This window comes from Xyrauchen texanus, chromosome 36 (genome assembly GCF_025860055.1).
Source record: "Xyrauchen texanus isolate HMW12.3.18 chromosome 36, RBS_HiC_50CHRs, whole genome shotgun sequence".
In the NCBI taxonomy this organism is placed as follows: Eukaryota; Metazoa; Chordata; class Actinopteri; order Cypriniformes; family Catostomidae; genus Xyrauchen; species Xyrauchen texanus.
Window position 1 is genome coordinate 17,184,131 of NC_068311.1, and position 21,335 is coordinate 17,205,465.

Here is a 21,335-nt window from a genome sequence, read left to right on the forward strand (position 1 = left end):
TGTATGGAAGGAAGGTGCAATAAAAGTGAATGGTGACTGAGGCTAACATGCTGCCTAGCATCTCCTTTTGTGTTCTAGGGAAGAAAGTCATTAAACATGAGGGTGAGTAAATAATTACAGAATTTTCATTTTTGGGTGAACTATTCCTTCAATAATAAAAGTCAAAAGTGAACTTCTTAGACTGTGAGAGTGCAGCGGTTTGGCTGAGAATGAGAGACCACAGGCTGTGTCCCATCGTGCACTTCTCATTAAAATCCTCTTGGCTCTTCTAACATCTGGATTCGAGGAAGAGACTGATACTAAGAGTCAAAAGTCCTCCTTTCTATGTGAATGAGAGTGTATGCGGCTACGTGGTGGTCTCTGAAATCTTGGCCTCGCCATCGCTGTTGTTCATGTAGCTGCTACTGCTGCGTTTGTAGCGGGAGCGGTAGGAGCTTCGGCCCGTGTTCCCTTCCTCTATTTCTTCTTCTTCTTCCTCCTCGTCAGATCTGTCAAGGCAAAAGCGTCTTCGACTGGAGGGTGGGCTAGAGGGGGGAGATAGGGAAAGCTTTGATTAGGATCAGTGTGTGAAAAGAGGATAATCTCTGAAGGAATGTTTGGTTATCAAACTGCAGAATGTTGAGGAACAGGCCTTACAATTTGGTATCATCCTTGCTGATGTATTGTGAGTCACACAAATCGCATGCAAATCACACTTTTGCAGGTAGTGGGTAGATTACTGGCTAGTTGTTAGTGAAGTTATACATATGAATGAAAATACAACTGCCGGTTTCATTAGGTTACAAGACCGCATATATTTTCACTTAGAGTAAAGTTCTGTACCATGCTAAAATAGACGTATATAAAGTGTCTATAAAAGGGACAGATCACACAAAAATTATAAATTAAATGTATAATTTACTCAACACATGTTTCAAACCTGCATGTCCTCCTTTCTTTCATGGAAAATGGAGGGTGACATTTTGCAGAAGGTTTATGAATCTATTTTTTAATTTAACAAAAAGGCATACTGTGACTCCAAAAGCTCCAAAAAATATTATAAAAGTAGATACGACTTGAGCACTATATTATATATTTAGAAGTGTTTTGAAATTAAAATGTTGCCCTTCACCACAGCCCCCAAATGTCATTCCTACTTATGCATATTCAAATTTGGCTTGTTGCTTTTGGTTGCAAGAGATTTTGGAACCAGTGGCATTTGTGTCATTGATGTTAAAGCCTTGCGCAATGTACCTTGAAGCACCAAGTTTGAATATGTGCATGGGTTAATGAGATGTACATTTTAAGACGGTTTCTTGTTTTTCTTTTTTCTCCCCAATTTGGAATGCCCAATTCCCTCTACTTAGTAGGTCCTCGTGGTGGCGCAGTTACTCCCCTCATTCCGGGTCAGTCTCAGTTGCCTCCGCTTCCGAGACAGAGAGTCAATCCATGCATCTTATCATGTGGCACGATGTGCATAATATTGCGAGATCCCAGCATGTGGAGGCTCATGCTACTCTCCACATTCCACGCACAACATACCACATGCCCCATTGAGAGCAAGAACCACTAAATCGCAACCACGAGGAGGTTACCCCATGTGACTATCCTCCCTAGCAACCGGGCCAATTTGGTTACTTGGGATACCTGGCTGGAGTCACTCAGAACACCCTGGATTCAAACTCATGACTCCAAGGGTGGTAGTCAGTGTCAATACTCACTGAGCTACACATGCCCCCCTCCCTTAAGACTGTTTCTTTAAACAAGCTATCATATAACCTTAGATGACTTGGAATATAGTACCCAAGATGGATGGACTACTTATATGGTGATTTTTGTCTTTTTTTGGAGCTTGGCATTTTTCGGCCACTTTTTGCTTTTATTGTATGGTAAAAAAGGGGTAGGCACATTTTTCAAAAGTTCTCCTTTTGTTCCATGGAAGAAATAATGTCAAACAGGTTTGGAACAACAGGGTGAATAAATGATGACAGTACTTATTTTTATGTGAGCTAACCCTTTAAAACTCTACTGCAATAACGTATGGCCATTATAAAGCAAACTCCAATATTCTTGATGGCTACTCATAATCTTATAAATGAATTAACATATAAATTAATTGTATACTCCAATTATATGAGAGTGAATAGACAAGAGTTAGAGAAAGCATTAATACCTCTCCCTCCTCAAAAAGACAATGATAACACTGTGTCATTGAACCTTATCTTCTCTTTTTGTAATAAAACAAACTTCAGGTTAATTGCCAGCAAGGAGTCCTAATCGATTTTCTGTTTTAATTATGTTCAAGACCAGGAAATGCCACTGTTATTTTGTGGTAATGCATCACACAATGGTATTTCCATAAATTATATGTTCACATGGACCAATTCATAAATAATTGCCCACCTCATCAGGATCAATTCTGAGTCGTGCTGAAATAGACTACTTTTCACGCTTATGGTGACTAACAATACTACAAAATATCCTTAAAAACTGCATGCAAGTGCAAAGTTTAAAAAAATATGTTGAAATAATATTTTGTTAAAACTAAAACTACAGTGAAAATGTATGGTAAAATGCAATGAAAGATTTCAGAACATTTGGAGGTTTAGTCTAACATCATGCTTGCAGCATTCCTTCACTCCAAAAACCAGGTATCACCTACTGCCATCTTTAGTCACTGTCAGGTCTGTACAAATACTTCATCATAACATTGTCAACTTTCTTTTTTCTATTTTTCTGCTGTTTCTTAGACAATGGTGGAACTCCTTCAGAGGGGCCTTCGGGCTCTTCTTCACCTTCAGATCCTGAGGCCTGTTTTCTAGGTGCTTTCTTGACACTACTACAGCTTCTGTAGGAAATAGTGGATGCTCCTGAACTAGAGTCTGATTCTGTGCTAGACTCAGAATCAGAGGAGGATGACGAAGATTCTTTCTTGGACTTCTTGGACTTCTTGCCCTTCTTCTTGGATCTCTTCTTTTTGTGGTCTTCATCAGAGCTGTTGGATGTGTTTGATTCAGAGCTATGGCTTTTCTTCTTCTTCTTTGACTTGCTTTTGCCCTTTTTGCTTCGGCTGCTACGTGTGCTGATGCTACTGCTAGAACGCTTGTAGTCCACGGCTGAAGCAGAGCGACGCAGGCTGGAGGAGCGATCACTGTCTCTGCTGGTCCTCGAGCTAATACTTTTCCTTTCATCATGCTCCTCAACTTGCTTGTCCTTCTCAGCTCCAGAATCTTCCAAGCTGGTGCGCTTAAACTTGATGGGTTTGAAACTCAGCACTTCATTGATGGCAGCCTCCAGGTCAGGGTCCAGGTAGTTGCGGTGACTGACTGGCTTGACATCATAGAGATTGGGTGGGCTGGAATCAGTAGTCCGGGCTTGCGGGGGCATGGAGAAGCTACGACCAGAGGTGGAGTGAGGGCTGTAAGCACTGGACCGAGCTTCGCTGAGTGCCACACTTCGGGTGTCATCATCCACGTCAAACTCACTGAGGCGACAGCTGCGAGACAGGGACATGCGGGAGTCGGCACGGCTCACACTGCCTGGACTGCGGCGGCTCAGGGTGGGGCTGATTGCTGAACCGTATTCACTCTGGCGGTCGTCGAGACGAGACATGCTTCGATGATGGCTAAGCGGACTTATGTGACTCACACTGGAAATAGCATCGTCATCCAAGTCCATCACAGAGCGACGGGTGGAAGCTCGGCTAGGGGCTACAGTGGAGATAACAGACTCCTTATCAAAGTCAGACCAACGGCTGTCCATACCCTTTCTGGCCCGACTGGCAGCCTCTGAATAGGCCTGAGAGATAACAGAGCCCCGATCGTCAAGATCATCTCCTGCCTTCCTCCAGGATGTGATGGAGTAGGAGTCATCCTCAGCTTCCTGCTTTGCTTTGTTCTTCCGGAAGGAAGAGATGTCCTGGGAGTCAGATTGTTCTTTTAGAGTGTTGAGGAGAGAACTCTCGTCTCCCTTACCTCCTATGGAGTCCTTCATGTTGGAGCGTTTTCTGTAGCTGAGGGAACTCATGACAGACACAGGCCTGTTGGGTTCTAATTCTTTACCTTTGCCATTGTCTTTCCTATCTTTACCCTCGTCCCACTCTTTTCCCTCTTTTCCGTCAACATTTACAGCATATCTAGATGAAGGTTGGGCAGAGGGGGAGTGCACAGCATAGAAAGACAAACAGGCAGAGGAGAGGAGAGGGTAGAGATGGAAATAAAAATGAGAGTGAGAAAATACATGAATAGAAACTTAAAAGATGATTGACACCCAAGGAGAGAAATAATAGTAAAGGTATATCTAAGCAGACAGGACAGAATTTTGATTAAATGTTTGATGAGACAGCAGGGAATACAAGCCACTTAACAAGAAATAAAATGTGCTGGACTCCAACTCTGTGATTCAAAATCAATAGTTAATCCATATCCCCAGGTATCTACATCTAAATGTAGACATAAAGATCCTTTTAGGCAGAAATAATTTAGCTAATTGTTCAAAGACTTTTACTGATATAGTCTTGTCTGATGATAATTCACATAAATATGATAATAACATGGTACAAAGACAGTAAGACTGCACTTTACAGCATGTGACTAAAATAATTCGGAAGCTCAAAACTGTTTTTAAAGGGTGCAAGAAGCTCAAAAGACAATCTTAAATCTTCTGGTAAAGAGAAAAAAACAGGAAAAAAAGTGTTGCCAGAGGGAAGACTTATCCATCTCTAGGAGAAAGGCCAATGTAGGTGTGCCAGCAGGCCAATGGGCATATCCATTAATCTGCCTGTGAGGTTGTTCTCTCTCATAGAGGCATCTGTTATCAAACTGCTGACAATGGGGAAGAATACCAACAGAAAGAATAGTCCCTTAACGCAAGCTAATTCTCTTTTTCTAATTCACCGGTCTTTTTCCCTGCTTAAGAAAAGATAGCTTAGGCTGTTTTTCTGGACCATTTAAGATGGTCTAGCTGGTCTCTCAGCATGGTAAAACTGATCGGCCAGCTAGTCTCCCAGCCTGACCAGCGGACATGTGTCCAAAACCCCTCTAAAACCACCAAACCAGACCTGTTTGTCCAGACTGGGATGACCAGTTAAGATCAGAATACCATCTTAGGCTGGTTTAGGCTTTTTTTCCTGCTGTGTTGCTGCATTGGGTTTGGCTTGAACCAATCTGTAACAGCAGGGCAAGGAAGTTGCAATACTGACCTTGAGCTCTTAAGGCTACCGTCATCTGACAGGTTCTTGGCAGAGCCCTTGTTTTTGGACAGCCATGACTTCACCCCATCAACACGGTCCTCCACCTCAGAATCAGTATCTGAGGCACCCTCGCTGAGGAGGAAGTAGAGGAAGAAATTTAATGTCAACACAAGGAAGAAAGAAGAATCTGTACATAAATACTGTTAGTAGAGCAACAGAGGACAAACACAAAGGTTTACATTGGAAACACATGCACTTGATCATTGGAAACCTGGAAAAAGCCACTGCCATTCTGTGTTAGTAAGTCAGACTCATAGTCAGCAACAGCATCCTGCAGCTAATTGGCTCTGTGTAATGTATGAAGCATCCAAAAGGGTGAGGTCAGTTCAAAACTAAAAGCCAAACCAAGAGAATGAATAGCATTAAAAAGGGAAAAGGGAACAGTCACGCACAATCGTAGGCAATCTGTGTCTTATATTATAAAATGATGGGATAGCCAAGTAAAGAACTAAATTAGGATTTGTAGATAGTGCAAAGCTTGTGATATACATAGATCAGCCACAACATTATAACCACCTGCCTAATATTGTGTAGGTCCCCCTCGTGCCGCCAAAAGAGCACAACCCGCATATCAGAACAGCATTCTGAGATTATATTCTTCTCACCACAATTGTTCAGAGTGGTTATCTGAGTTACCATAGACTTTGTCAGTTCAAACCAGTCTGGCAATTCTCTGTTGACCTCACTCATCAACAAGGATATATATACATCCACAGAACTGGTGCTCACTGGATATTTTTGGCACCATTCTGAGAAAAGTCTAGAGACTGTTGTGTGTGAAAATCCCAGGAGATCAGCAGTTGCATAAATACTTAGATAGGCTGGTTTGAGTATTTCATAACCGTAATCCACCGGTCTATTTATTTCCCCTTTTGGCAAGTTGTGGAAATGTAATAGTAGATTTTTTTTCTTTTGCTGGTCTCCTATTTACTGCTAAAAAAGCTTCTCACTCTAGTTTACTTCCGCGTTTCAAACCCAGAAAGGTGAAAAGGCTCCTTTAATTTTTCTATGAGTGGTAAGTCTCAATCACTTACAGTCTCTGCTTCATGCCAATTTAACATTGAACTACCATGTTTATTGGATGGCTTGAAGGAACAGCCATTTTAGGGCTGTAATTAACTTGCCCATGATGCTAATAACAGGCATGTCTGTATACAAATGGGTTTGGTGTGGAAGCATTGCGCTGCCAATAAGAAAGAGTAAACACAAACAGAAAGTCCCCAGGATCAGCTGCATTAGCACCTGACACGAAAAGCAGCACTGTGAATCCAAGTCCTGTTTGTTCATTTCTCCAGACCAGATAAAACCATTGGATTTATGTTTGGTTGGATTTGCAAGTCAATGCTTCCCTGACTCTTTAGATTAGTCTTATCCTTCACTTATTGCTGAGCACACCACACTGAATAACTATGAATCACCCTTCAAGGACCCAGAGAGCTCAAATGTCTATGCACACGCACAAATAGAAGACATCTGGAGAAGATTCCATGACGGCTGATGACGCAAGCCTTTTTTCAATATTTTTATTGACATTTTAATAAATCTCATTGCTTTTGTCCTCCAACAATTTAAGAGTCAAATATCTCCCAGTGAAATTATACAATATACTGTGGCTCATTATACCAAAAGTTGAGAGAAGGTTAACTCTGAAGCAGCAGCTGGTATATTCTCTGACATTAGGGTTCCGGTCTGCTTAGCTCTCCGTTTGTGGTATTATGCATATGAGAACATTATATATGCATGGACCCACAAGATAGTACAGATGCCACTAAACACTAACTGTACGCTCACAGTCGGGGTGCTGGAGAGGGGGTAAATTAGAGGATCATGTGATAAACTCAAGCTAATAATCCTACAATGAATAGCTCTCTGACAATACAAGAGCAACTTGAGAGTGCTACAGAGCCTGTATTTCTTCAAGAGCCCCTTTGGCTCTTGTGTAAATCCCAGTGCCTGAAGGTAAACTGAGGTGAGAACGTTGTGTGAATAAGCCCTGAGCTCTGCTAGCCAGCCGCATTGCTAAACAGTGGGACAGCGGGCTCTTTGTAATTAAGCGCTAATGCAAAATGTCACACACAATTTATGTCCTTGACCATATACCATTAGTTAAGCTGCACATAAGCCCAGGGGAACAAACAAACAACACAGTGAGAGAGGGGAGACATTAATTGTCTGTGACAACATGCCTCCATTGGTTGTACATCTCTGTTACAGGCTATTACATTTATCATTATCACCTACAGAACTCTCTCAACCCCTTTATTTTCCTCTCCATTTTCTGTCTCTCTCCACTTTGTTTTTTCAGCCAAGATGATGAGGTTTTTTTTATTAGTTTCTTGGCTTTGTCCCTGATTATTTGCATTGCATTGCGATATTGCAGAACAACTCTACGATGTCTGATATGTCTGAAGTATTTAGAAAGAAATAATGACAGAAATAAGAATAATTGTAAGAGGCAGATCTTGGATGACAATAGCCTTTGCCTTCATGCTAAATCCCACTTTACATCCAAGTTTATTAGACAACCGCTATTGTAAAAAAGCATCTTACTGATTTAAATGTTACCTCTACTCTACATAGTATGCTCTGAACATCTTTATGTTCTCTTTACATTTAGTGACACAGATAGTCAAAGGAATAGCGATTTTGTCATAATTTTCTCATTCTCATGTCGTTCTAAATCCAAATGACTATTATGTAGACCACAAAAGGAAATGTTTTAATGAATATCATGGACCTTCTTTACAACGGAGTAAGTCACAATGGCAGAGACTAACTTTAAAGCTTAAAAAAGGAGCCAAAAGTACCATAAAATAGGCCACGCAAATCGTGGGCCATATTCTAAGTCTTCTGAAGGCATATGATATGAACTGTAGAAAAAACCTGCAATTTCAATAATTTTGCAGTAAAAATCTTGACGTCTGTAGCACGTTCATGAGTGCTATGAGAAAAGCTCATTCACAGTAGTACAAAAAATTTTCACTGCAAAATGTCTTAAATTATGGGTGGTTTCTCACCAAAACCCATCAAATGACTTCAGAAGTCTTGGAATATGACGTACAAGTCGCATAGGCTACTTTAACAACACTTTTGGGTTCTTTTTAAAGCATTAAAGTGAGGCACTATCCACAGCCATAATTTTGAAAAGGTGGTCTGTGAAGTTAATTAAAACATCTTCTTTAGTGTTTTGCATAAGAAAGTAAGTCTGGAAGCTTGGAATGACATGATGGTAAGAATATTTTGACAGAATTTTCCCCATTTCTCCCCAATTCCCAACGTGCTCTAAGTCCTCGTGGAGGCATAGTGACTCGCCTCAATCCGGGTGGCGGAGAACGAATCTCATTTGTTTCAATGTCTGGGACCGTCAATCCGTGCATCTTGTCACGTGGCTTGTTGAGCACGTATTGCAGAAACATAGCATGTGAGGAAGCTCACACTATTCTCCGTGGCATCCACGCATAACTCGCCACGTGCCCCACCGAGAGCGAGAACCAAATTATAGTGACTACGAGGAGGTTACACCATGTGACTCTAGCCTGCCTTGCAACCGGGCCAATTTGGTTGCTTAGGAGACCTGGCTGGAGTGACTCATCACGTCCTGGATTCGAACTTGCGACTCCAGGGGTGGAAGTCAGTGTCTTTACTCACTGGATTACCCAGGCACCCTCATTTTTGTCATTTAACTTTCCCGTCACTGCTTAATACAGAAATATTGGACAAATGACATCTTTATCATAGGAGGTAATATAATCAAATAATTCATATTTTTTTTGTACACACATCAAAAGTTTTATCTGTTATTGGTTAATATGCCCCTGTCTACTACTCTCACATGGTTTAGGAAAATCAGAATAATGTGCTCTCCACTAATGTTTGTATTAAGCTAACAAACCTTTTATAGGCCATCTAATTTAGACTAATGCAACATAAACTCCCCAATTAAATGATCGGAGCAGAAGGGTCAACAACCCTTTGTGAACTCAAACAAACATCTCTGGCACAGCATATCCATCTAAACGTGATCAGTAATGCACAGACTATCCATTAGCAATAGCTTTTAATACTTTCTCACATGATGTAATAAGTGGTGCTTAGAGCTTAAGGGTTTTAAACTGGAAAATGCCCTGAGTGGCATTCAGTGCAGACAAAGGGCAACTGACGGGGGAATGAAATGGCCCAATGCCAATAGCTGGTACTTTGTTGTAGGCCTTTGCCAGATGAGTTGGGGGGCTTTTTGTAGGACATTTGTGGGTTTTTCATTATTTAGTCCTCATGGTTAAAAGATTGATGAGGAACATGCCTTCTTTTCTTGCCTTAAGAGGCTGCTCAGTCTCAAGAACAGAAGTGTGAATAATTCAAAAGAGAGAGTGAGAGAGTAAAGAATGGAGAGAGCAGAACAATCCCACGCAGATGTGTGCACATAGCCCTGTAGCGTTCAACAAGTCCATGTGGCTCCCTTGGCCCCAGGATCTAGAATTAAATAGCGAGGGGTTTACCCCGGTCTGGGCCCTGTGTACATGTAACCAGACCAGGCCACACTTAAAATGATACTTACCCGCTATTGGATTCTAATTCCAGTGGTGAAGAATGTTAAGTTCAATGTTACAAAGCAAGGGAATTGGGATGAGGAATTGCCTTTGAGGAGAGTAACTAAGTAGAATGGGGACCATGCTTGGCAGGGAAAAGCATGCAGTCCAAGGTATGCATACATTATGTGTCCTTGTGTATAAAATAGAGAATAATGCCTGTGATATTAGTTATCATGCACAGAAGTGTGATGCAGTATCAACATGATACCTCTAGTCTTTTCTTGGTTTGAAATACTGTATGAAAATACACCCTATTCTGTATTAAAGACCCTATGAAATCAAAATAAGACTTTTTGTTCATCTATATGCTAGTGTACTCCTAAATGTTGACAAAAATCTCTTCTGGGATAAATGGAAAAACATATTCATGACTCTTGTCCTACACAGATTTTAGTCCAATCAAATGCTCTCTAGAATGGGTATGTCCATCCCCCTAAAGGGTCATTCATATTGAAAAAGTTATTGCGCTAATATAAAGCTAAACACAGTACGGCGAATGAAACTGAACACAGTTGTCTCGAGATGCATAATTTTTTTTAAAAGTGAAAGTTCTTTTAACTTCACATCTTCTGCATGAGACGCTGAACAATCAGCGAGACGTGCCACAATAATGCACGTTTTCATAGATAAACAATTAAAAACACCGCAGACCGATGCAAAAACATTTTTAGTGTACAGCCCTTAATACCACCTGAAACTGATTAGCAATACCAAATCATGGTTCACGGCTGTGACAGAAACTGAAGCCTGCCTATATTTAAAACAAATGTACATATATATATATACACACACATTTCACATACTATATTTATACTGTGCTAAAGACTTATGATTGACAAGGTGATGATTCACAAAAACATTTGTTTTACTGGACTTTGTATGACATTAACTGATAAATGAAAACTATTTATGGCATTATTTTTGAAGACATCCTCACTATGCAACATTTTTCCCAAGTGCCTAAAACTTTTGCACAGTACTGTATATATGTGTGTGTGTGTTTCAATATGTTAACAGAGGAAAGAAAACTATGCTTGGCAAGTGAATTCATGGGGTCTTTAAATGTTAGCCAAAAGGACTGTATACTGCATCATCTTACTGTGAGGCAAAAGAGAATCAAACCCATGTTAAAACAAGTTCAAACTCCAACTCAGGTTTCTCACATCTTGTTCTTTCGTTTCTGATATTTAGTCACCATGTCTTGTAAACTGCAGGTGGGAGGGAAATGACAAACAAACACAAAACAAGCAGAAAGGAAATGAGTATAAAATGGAAACTAATTAAACAAGAACAATGGCTGAAGGAAACAAAATAACTCTTAAAAGCACAGATGCTGTGAAAAAACCCCACTGTGGTTGAATATTCATCATGCCCTATGTAAAGGTTTTGAATGCTGCACACTTGCTCAAGATGTTTACCCGAAATGCTGACCATTCTCTGACTTCTGCTCTATGCTCAAACACAGAGCATCACCTTGCAAATTCTGAAACGCAGTGCTATTTACTGTTTTTAGGGTGAATAGATGTCTTCTATACACATAAACAAGCAAATAAACACAAAACGGCTCAGAAAGGTGCAGGTCACTATGAGAGAGGCAGAGCGATGTGGAATAAGGCAAAGCGATGATGAGTTCCATCGACTGATGAGGCCAAGTACATAAAAAAGAACCTCAAAATTATGTGCAGCAGTTTTCCAGGCATAAATATTTAAGAGAGTGTGAATAAGAGATGACGGAGACTTGCTCACTGATTGCACAGCGAACAGCACATTCATTCAGATTCTCTATTTCTCTCGATCTTGTTTTTACCCACTAATATACCCTGGTAAAATCTCTAAAGGTCTACATAAGAAGAAAGAGTGCTCAAAGCAGCAAGTATTACCTGTTGATGAGATCTTCATTTTCATCACTCTCCATCTCATCCTCAATAGCAGCCTGGAGGTCTCCGATCCTCTTGAAGGCTAACTTGAGGTCTGCCTGGAGACTCTGGTTGGCTGCTTCCAAACTCTCGATATCCATTTCCTAAAAAGACAGGTTTAGGCTTTATTTTTTGCTAAGGATGCTTGCATAGGAAACAAACTAACTAGAGACACACATTTCAACAGTTTATTTCCATGAATTTTCCATGATCTTTCCAATTGTTTTCGACAAAATAAAAACAATTGATAATTCGCCATGGGCTCCTTTGGGATTTTCCTATTGGTTTGGTATGGTCGTTTTGAACTTATGAATACAATAAGGTCTTTGGTAGACATTACTTAACAATACATGGATGTTTTGTTCTACAACATAAATTACACATGTCATACCTCAGACCTGAATTCTGAAGCCATATTGAATTGCATATTTTTCAAAAACACACAACAGCTTTAAAATTCCTGTTTGAGGTGTGAATGTGTGCAATTTACGTCGTAGAACAAAGCATCCATGTATTGTGAAGTAATGTTAACCACAGACCTTATTTTACACAAGTTCAAAACCCCATTATAAAAACCCATAGAATAATTCTGAGGGAGCCCATGGCGAATTAGACTTCCTGGTTTGCCTACAAAATGACGTCATGGCTGAACAGCTCTATTTAGACAGTTTTGCTCATGTATAATTAATTCAGATTAATTTGTGAACTGGTTTATTGAAACCAATTCAATGAAAAGAACCTATTCAAATTAACAATTGATCTCACAAATCAGATCTCTTTGTCTTAGGAGAAAGCTTGACCATGAAGAATAAAAGTTAGTCAACAAAATGGTTTAGATCAAAGCATAGCAAAAAAAATGTATTTTCATTGTAGAAAGTTCCATGACTTTTCTGTGACTTAAGATTTTATTCATTTCCATGACTTTTCCAGGCCCACAAATTACCATTATCAAATGTATATCCAGATTTTGTATGACCGTGGAAACCTTGTGTATAAAAACAATGTAACATGTCTGCTTTTTATCACATGCTTAAGATACTTGAGAACGAGAATGAGATCATCAGTGAGCAGAACAGCGAATCAGGACCCTCACCAGTTCGTGTTTCTTGCGGCTTGCCTCTGCTTCCTTTTTGGCCAGCTCAGCTATCTCCTCCTTAATGTCTCGGATCTGCCTGAGGAGACGCTTGTTCTGCTCTTTTTCCCTGTTTTCACTGGCACTGCGTTGATCTCGTTCCTCTGTTAACTTCTCGAGGTTCTCTTTTAGCCTTGCTACAAGACTCTGAGGAATCACAAGACCCAATAACATAATCAATCAACACAGATATGCAGCAGTAACGTGCACAATCACTGCTGTAAGCCCTATCTGCAGAAACTAATGTGAACTGATGCAGCTAAATTGATGAAGTGTTATGCATATCAGAGGCTCATGATACTGAATCCATTGTGGTTGTTTACCACATCCTTCAAGTCTGGTACTGAAATATGCAAGATTGTCAAACCTTCCATATGGTGTGAAACTCCAAATAACTTCCAAGGCAACTTTTCTTTGATTTTCACACTGAAAATAGGCTGTGCTGGCATCAAAACAGAAAGTATGAATACACAGAGTTAATGGATCTTTACAGCTTTGGAAGGACAAGGTTTAAACAAGCTGCCTCTCGAGATCACATTGTCAAGCTCTGCATAAAGCTATATGTCCCTCAAATTAGTAATAATATCATTTTCAAAAAGCTTTTGTTAACAGATTTTGCTGTGAGTGCAGCAGTCATTTGTAATTTGTGCAGAGAGCCCATTGTAATTCAGCAGGTGAGCTCATGGAACACCCAACAGAGATGAACGATGGATAGCGCTGGCTGCTGGTAAATATCACGTCAGGAGCAAAAAAAAAAAAGCAAAAAAAAGCAAAATAAAAACACTGAAATAATATGCATTAGAGAAAACACTTCTTAATTTCAAAAACTGTGTACAATGATGACCTACTGCCTCCGGCAACACAAAATGTAATCAGAAATTCAATTAAATGTACATTTTCTCTCTAAAAAGAAGGACTGACATTGTCAATTCGAAAACAAAGAGAGGGGAATGGAAATAATCCACTTTCAATTTGTACTGCGCCTTTTTTTTACATTTCATCTAGCCCAAGGGTTTGAGGTCTATGAAGAGAACCGGTCATGATCAAATTTAGATGGTTCAACGGGGAGAGGTGTGTAGACTAATTTCCCCTCTCATCTAACTCTTCAAAGCCTGTGCACTCATCTTTTGACACTTCCAGCACTCGGCCTGCTCAGGCCACATATGCACACGAATCCTACCAACTCACCTCCAAGCGTTTGACCTGCGTCTTCTCAAACTCCAGCTTGGTTTCCAGTTCACGGATCTTGGCCTCCTGCCGGCTGACCAGAGACTTGTCCACCATGGACTGCTCTTGGAACTCTAGTTGACTCTGCAGGGCTGTGAGCTGCCAAACACACAGACACCGAGTTACAATTAACACACATACATAGAGCTGAGTGGTGTGATTGTATACCATACGATGGCAGAAAAGTGTCAATGGCATTGTTTCTGATATATTGCTAATACCCAGCTGAAAACAGTAGACTACCACCACGTCCACACTAATCCATTTAAGTTTGAAACCTCCAAAGTATTTTCCAAAGTATGCAGTTGAAGAGCATTTTTGAAACAGAGAGTACAGAGTGGTTATCAGAGTCACCATAGCCTTTTTGTCAGCTCAAATCAGTCTGGCAATTCTCCATTGACCTCTCTCATTAACAAGGCATTTCCATCTGCAGAACTGCCACTCACTGGATGTTTTTTGTTTTTGGCACCATTCTGAGTAAATTCTAGAGATGTGTGTGAAAATCCCGGCAGATCATCAGTTCCAGAAATACTCAAACCAGCCCGTCTGACACCAACAATCATGCCACGGTCAAAAGCACTGAGATCACATTTTTTCCCCATTCTGATGGTTGTGAAAAACACTGAAGCTCCTGACCCAAATCTGCATGATTTTATGCATTGCACTGCTGCCACAAGATTGGCAGATTGGATGATTTCATAAATAAGTAGATGCACAGGTGTTCTTAATAAAGTGATTGTAGTCACATGTTTGGATATACACAATAGGCTATATGGCTTCAAATGCAGCTCCTCCAATCTTATTAATAATAATTAGATTCCTTTGTTTTTAACTCAATAAAAAAAGAAAATCAAATACTTAGTATTTAGTAGTTTATAAAAAAAAATTGGTATGCTGGGGTTGTAATTACAGCAAAAATAACAATATTGAAATATATACCATAAAATGACTCATACCATGACATAAGATTTTGTTCATACCACCCACACAGTCACAAAGACAAGTTATCAGTATTTCATGGAAAAACTAACTTGAAGGCCAGAATATAACTGTTATCTTTGAGCCATAGATCTGCAGAGACAAAGCCCCTCGCCACCACAGGTTCTCTTTACCGACGTCTCCCTGTTTCATCAGCCTTTTCTGGCGCTTTACATCGACTGCTAAATCCAACCCAGTCCAGACCAGAATATAGATTCAGACACTCAATTACACAGGACTCAACTCTATAATTCAAACTAGCCCCATCTCTGTTGATTTTCTCTTTTTCATGACGCATAGAGCCTAAATCATTTCAAAGAGGTAAAATATTCTGTGCTGAGAATAATGATTTCCACTGTATACACTGGTGGACAGATATAGTTATTTCTGTTGAACAAATTACAAAAGTTTGTTCCCTACAGTGTAGTACAATAATTTGGAAAGGATAGATGGTCAACTTTTTTTTTGATGGTCAATGTTTTAATTAAAGTGTGTATTGGGGAGAGGGCTAGTCAAATGCTGAGGGGAGAGAGTCTGACTGTGATCTAATGAAAGGCCATTATTAAGAAGAGTTTCATATTATCTAAATATTGTAGATGTGCAGTGCAACAGTGGGACAAAAATCTCTGAAGTCCTGACCCTATCTTATCCTAAAAAGAAAGAAGACAAATAGGAGCTGCTTTCTACTTAATTGTTGAATAATTAATTGTTGTACAAGTACACCAAATTACTAAAAACACCAGCAAGATAGCTGGAGCACTTAGTGAAGCACTAATCCTTGTTTAAAGGGATTCAAAAATTCAGTAATTGTTTACTTACCCCTGTGTTGTTATAACCCTATATGACTTCTTTTTCTTAACACAAAGGGAGAAATTGTGAAAACAAAATTGTCATGCAATGGCAGTTTATGGTGACTTCCTCTTCAAGCTTCAAAAGAACGCAAAACTATGATTCAGAAGTCTAATAAATGATTCCATGAGACTCATGATTGTTATGAAAGCATACGATAATGTTTGGCGAGAAAAAAAACGAAATCTATTTAGTGAAAATGTTCACTGACCATTGATCTCCTCTGTGCGTTCATGATAGGGCACAAGAGCAATAGTTCACACAGCCCGCTCGTAACATCTGAGCGTTCAGGTGAAAACTTGTTTATCTAGAAACCTCCACAGCGACAAGAGAACACAACACAGCTGCACACAAAACAGAGAACAGAACCTTCTCAACATGTCTGAAGAGTTTGTAGCTGAAGAATTAATGCATTTCTATGCCCAGTTTTATTTTTTTAAAGTTTTTGGACCGGTAGCAGTTCACAGCTGACGGAGTTACCTGAGAAACGCCAAAATTAGAAATCAAACGATCGACAGAATGCACAGTTGCTTGACATGGCTGGTTAGGGCAAAAAGTTAGGTTAAGTCAAGTTAGAACACAGTATGACTGTGGGTGCCTGTAGCCTCCTCTTTGTTTCTGTAGTACTCCGTTAAAAATAAAAAATAATTCTAGTAAGTTCTGTTCTCTGTTTTGTGTGCAGCTGTGTTGTGTTCTGTTGTCGCTATCACTGTGGCGATAGATAAACAAAACAAGTTTTCACTTGAATGCCCCAATGTCACAAGAAGACTGTGTGAACTGTTGCTCTCATTCCCCATCATGAACGCACACAGGAGATCAATGATCAGTGAACATTTTCACTAAATAATTCATTAGATTTCGGTTTGTTTCTCACCAAACATTATCATATGCTTTCATGGAATAATTTATTAGACTTCTGAATTATACTTTTGCTTTCTTTTGAAGCTTGAAGATGTAGTCACCATAAACAGCCATTGTATGACATCACAAAGTACAATTTATGTTTTAATTTCTCACTTTGTTTTAAGAAAAAGAAAAAAAAGTAATATAGGGTTATAACAACACTGGGGTGAGCAAACAATGACTGAATTTTCATTTTCTGGTGAACTAATAATTTAAGATAAACTACACTTTAATTATTCAATCCACTAATGCTGTGAGGTGGGAATTAAAGCAACAGTGCTGGCTTTGTGGATATACTGTATACGTTTTGGTGTGGATGCCAGATCTCCTCTCTGCAGAGTGAACTCACCTTCTCCTGCACGTCCTGTTTTTCCTTCATGGCCTCCTCCAGCTGGGCCTGCAGGTCACTGATCTGGGCCAGGTTCTGTGAGGACTGCAAAAGAACACACAACAGATGGATCAGAGTCTGTCTTCTACAAGCATCAGTCTAATGTCTATCTGGTAATTCTTTCATTCACATTTTGAAAGTAAAAGTTGAGATTTACGGTATAAAAAAGGACTTAAATATTGATCTGTTTCTCACCACCACCTATCATATCGCTTCTGAAGATATGGATTAAACCACTGGAGTCTTACGGATGCTGCCTTTATGTGCTTTATGGGACTCAACAGTGTTGAGATATTCTTCTGAAACTCTTGGTTTGTGTTCAGCAGAAGAGAGAAAGTGAATAAATGATGAGAAAACTTTCATTTTTTTGGGTGAGCTATCTTTTTAAATATTCCGATGACATATTCACCACAATTTGTAGTATATAGCTCAACATCTTCCATTTCATCTTTTAAAGTGTCCATCCTGTAATTCAAGTCATGTGACAACAGCATATTAGCCTACATTTTATTGCTGCATACAGTCCTGTATACTATTATAAAAATAGCATGCAGTATACGGAACATACTGAAAAAGTGGCCAATATGCACTATGATGGCATATTATTTAGGTGATATATCTTTTGGCACATAGCAATCCATTAAGCCTTTTGACAGACTAGCAAACTGATGGTCTTTTAATGACATCTCACAGAAAAATGGCAGCAATAAATGGCATGACATCAGAAGCGTGATTGAAATGGAGTGGAGAGAGAGGAGACTGCGAGATGGTCTGAATGCATCAAGTATGAATGTGACTGATGTAAAGCATTTCAAAACCTGCGCAGTGCTCCTGTAAATGAAGCATAGAGATGGTGAAGTAAACCCATGGGAATCGCACCGTTTCACTGGAGAGGAGGTTTACTTAGGGTCTGTGGAGACACATCACTCAAATCTACAATCGCTGCTGTAACACCATGATGTGTTCAAAACATTCATAATGGCAATCAACCCACATGCTTAAATAAATGGCAATTGCACCAGTGACACTTTGTTATCCGCATGTGCTGCCAATCAAAAGAGAGAAACACTAAGAGGCTTTATCTGCAAACAAATGACAATGTAAATTTGCAGTGAAAAGCAATTAATCTTACTGTAAAATATTAGATATGTGTGAATATTTTAAGGTGCAATATGTGCAGCATGAATCTAAATAAAACCATCTTGAATAGGGCAAGAAAACTGCAAACAAATGCTTAATAATCTTGGTTTGTTATTTCTTTTTTCCATTTCCTACTACATTTTTAACATTAAAAGTTGTATATATTAACATCACTTAATGCATTATGAACTAACAAAAACAATGCACAATATATTTTTGAATAAACACCAAACAAGATTAAATGATGTGAAAGATTACTGTTCATTTTAGTTTCATGATACCTATGCAGGTTCCCTTTTTGATTTGAAACTAGTAGCACTTAATAAACAAGCAAAAAAAAAAAAAAAAATCTAGAATAGTTTTGCTTAAAATTGATGTCCACCTACAAAATCTTAATGTCCTCTCTTTGCAAGTCAAACAAACAAGTGATAGTCAGTGATGAAGCATTTTACCAATCGGAAATTAGCATAATTAATTATGATTCTGAAGTAATGGCCAGCTGGCCAGTTCAATCACTGCCAACCATGTTAAATTACAATTATATGTTATAAATTCTGAATCTAAGTAATGATTACCATTGCCCCATGCCTACCAACCATGTTGAGTACATCATCTGCAGCCTGAAGCTGAACTTTTGATAGGAAGTTAGGATTGAATGCATTTGGCTACATAGGAAAGCTATAGGATGCTCCCTATTCAGTGAATGACTTAACCTCCAGTGTGCGGTCTGTCTGCACTGGTCTCAGAAAAGTTAGAAATACACATGGTTTCATTCTAACATTTTTCTGAAAGTAAAAAGAAATTCTCAATGTGAAAAGGCACAGTCAATACAGGATTTCTAAAGAAAAACTTGTGTTATCGTACACATTAGTGTGCATTGTGTTTAGCAGCATGGTGTTTCATGATAAATCGCTCAAATCTTAAAATTGGAATATGAGATGAAACTAGAGATTCTAATCTTTAGACTAGAGCAGTTTTCAGTGTAAAAACTACATTAGGTTTCTTTCCAGATGTAGTTTTTGTTTCTACCAAAGACAAACTCAGCTGAGATCAGCACCATGTTGTTTTGTCACATGACATGTGGTCACAACAACATCACGTGCATTGAAAGTTTAACCCTTTACTGACAGACCAGTCTCCTGAACTGAGATATTTCGGTTTAAATTCAATTCAATTATGTGTGGGGTATAGCAAAGCCAAAATACAACGTCCATGCATGTGTCTGCATGCTTTTTACTTTGAAAAAGGTTCCTATTGAAACAAATTTTGTAATGCAAGTGTTCAAAAAGTAATAATCTTAAGATGTACATTTGTGAAAGTATTATTCTTGAGATGAGGCTGGTGCAGAGGCTGTGTATGCGATGTACTCTGTGTGTGATTGTTGACAGACGTGGGAGAGTCTCTATACAGCACTGTGACAAGCCTGAGTGCTAGAGAGAGTTACCTGGGCAACAGCGGCTTTGTGTTTCTTCATGAGTTCGTTCATGTCCTCCTGGTCCTCCTCCATACGAGACTGCAGGTCATTTTTCTCCCTCTGCAAACGACTTAGCTGCTCCTCAAGCTGCATGAAAGAATCAAACCAAGGCAATAAAAATCATTTCTAACTGCATACTGAAATGAATAATAATGAGAAAAAACTAAGGTAATATTTTACACCCCCCCCCTCCCCCTTATGCTGTAGTCAACATGCTGTTTGCAACACTGTTTACTGTCTTAATTTGATGTATTTAGGTGAAACAGGATAATTAACAAAAGTGCCCGTTGATAAAAGATTACAAAGACATTCTTTCTATTATTTTTGGAATATATATACATTTATTAAGAAGCTATGGGAGGGGGGGGGGGGGGCTGGGTATCTCAGAGAGTAAAGATGTTGACTACCACCCCTGGAGTTGCGAGTTCGAATGTAGGGCGTGCTGAGTGAATTCAGCCAGGTCTCCTAAGCAACCAAACTGGCCCGGATGCTAGGGACGGTAGAGTCACGAGTTATCCTCCTCGTGATCGCAGAATAGCGTTAAGCTAATAATTTCCGGGTAACGCGCTCAACAAGCCACATGATAAGATGCACTGATTGACTGTCTCAGAAGCAGAGGCAACTGTGTTAAATGGGACAAAATGGGCAAACAGTATTTTCCCCTAGGGGGCAAGTGCAGTGTAAGATTTGTAGAAGTGTAAATTAAGTTACAAGTGTGATAGGATTATTTGCATGTGCAGAGGAAGGTTTGTGAAAGTGTAAAAATAAATAGCATGCACACAGAAGGTTTTGTAAAGGTGTAAATCAAGTTGGAAGCATAAGAAAAAATATTAGTAATACAGTAATGCTTTCTTAAGTGTATTTCATGTGTTGTGGATTTGAAATGTCATACTAACACAAATTAAATGTGGTCTGTATTCCTCTGACTTTCTTTTTTTTCGCACTTGAAAACCTAATTTGATTCGTTAATAGGCAGGTAGACCCACCTTCCCCCTCGTGCTTGCAAACTCTTTTCGTGAGAAAGTTGTGCCAAAAGTGTGTGCAACAAAAGGGAAAACGGAATGGTGTCTATCACATTATTTCTTGAAAATTTGTATGCCACAAACACAAGTCATTTACATGTTTGCAGTGTTTATTTTACACATACAGAATGATTCTATGCTGTGAATCCATTTTGCTGTTCTTTAAACCATTTCTTTGCTTGCATATTGCTGATTGTAGGTTTGCAATTTTTTTTGCCATGTTTAGGCAAGTGCGAAAAAAAGAAGTCAGATGAATACAGACCACATTTAATTTGTGTTAGTATGAAATTAAAGATTCACAACACATGAAATACACTTATGCAAAGCATTCAAATATTGATAATAATTATTTTCTAAAGCTTGCAACTTGATTTTTACACTTTACAAAATGTTCTGTGCACATGCAAAACAAATTTCACATGCAATTTGATTTACATTTTCACAAAACTCACTCTGCAGATGCAAATCATTTAGGCACTATTTTACC

General features: G+C 39.2%; 1 protein-coding gene across 1 annotated transcript in view; it reads right to left on the minus strand.

Moving 5' to 3' along the window:
* Positions 1–385: 385 nt before the first annotated feature.
* The window catches only part of myo18ab (myosin XVIIIA b), a 106,915-nt gene continuing 85,965 nt past the window's right edge, over positions 386–21,335 (minus strand). Inside the window, 8 exon segments of the mRNA XM_052106747.1 lie at positions 386–524; positions 2,642–4,114; positions 5,180–5,302; positions 11,700–11,839; positions 12,829–13,014; positions 14,056–14,193; positions 17,174–17,257; positions 19,797–19,913. Of these exon segments, the coding sequence (XP_051962707.1) occupies positions 2,650–4,114; positions 5,180–5,302; positions 11,700–11,839; positions 12,829–13,014; positions 14,056–14,193; positions 17,174–17,257; positions 19,797–19,913 (2,253 nt within the window). The 3' untranslated portion in view covers positions 386–524; positions 2,642–2,649.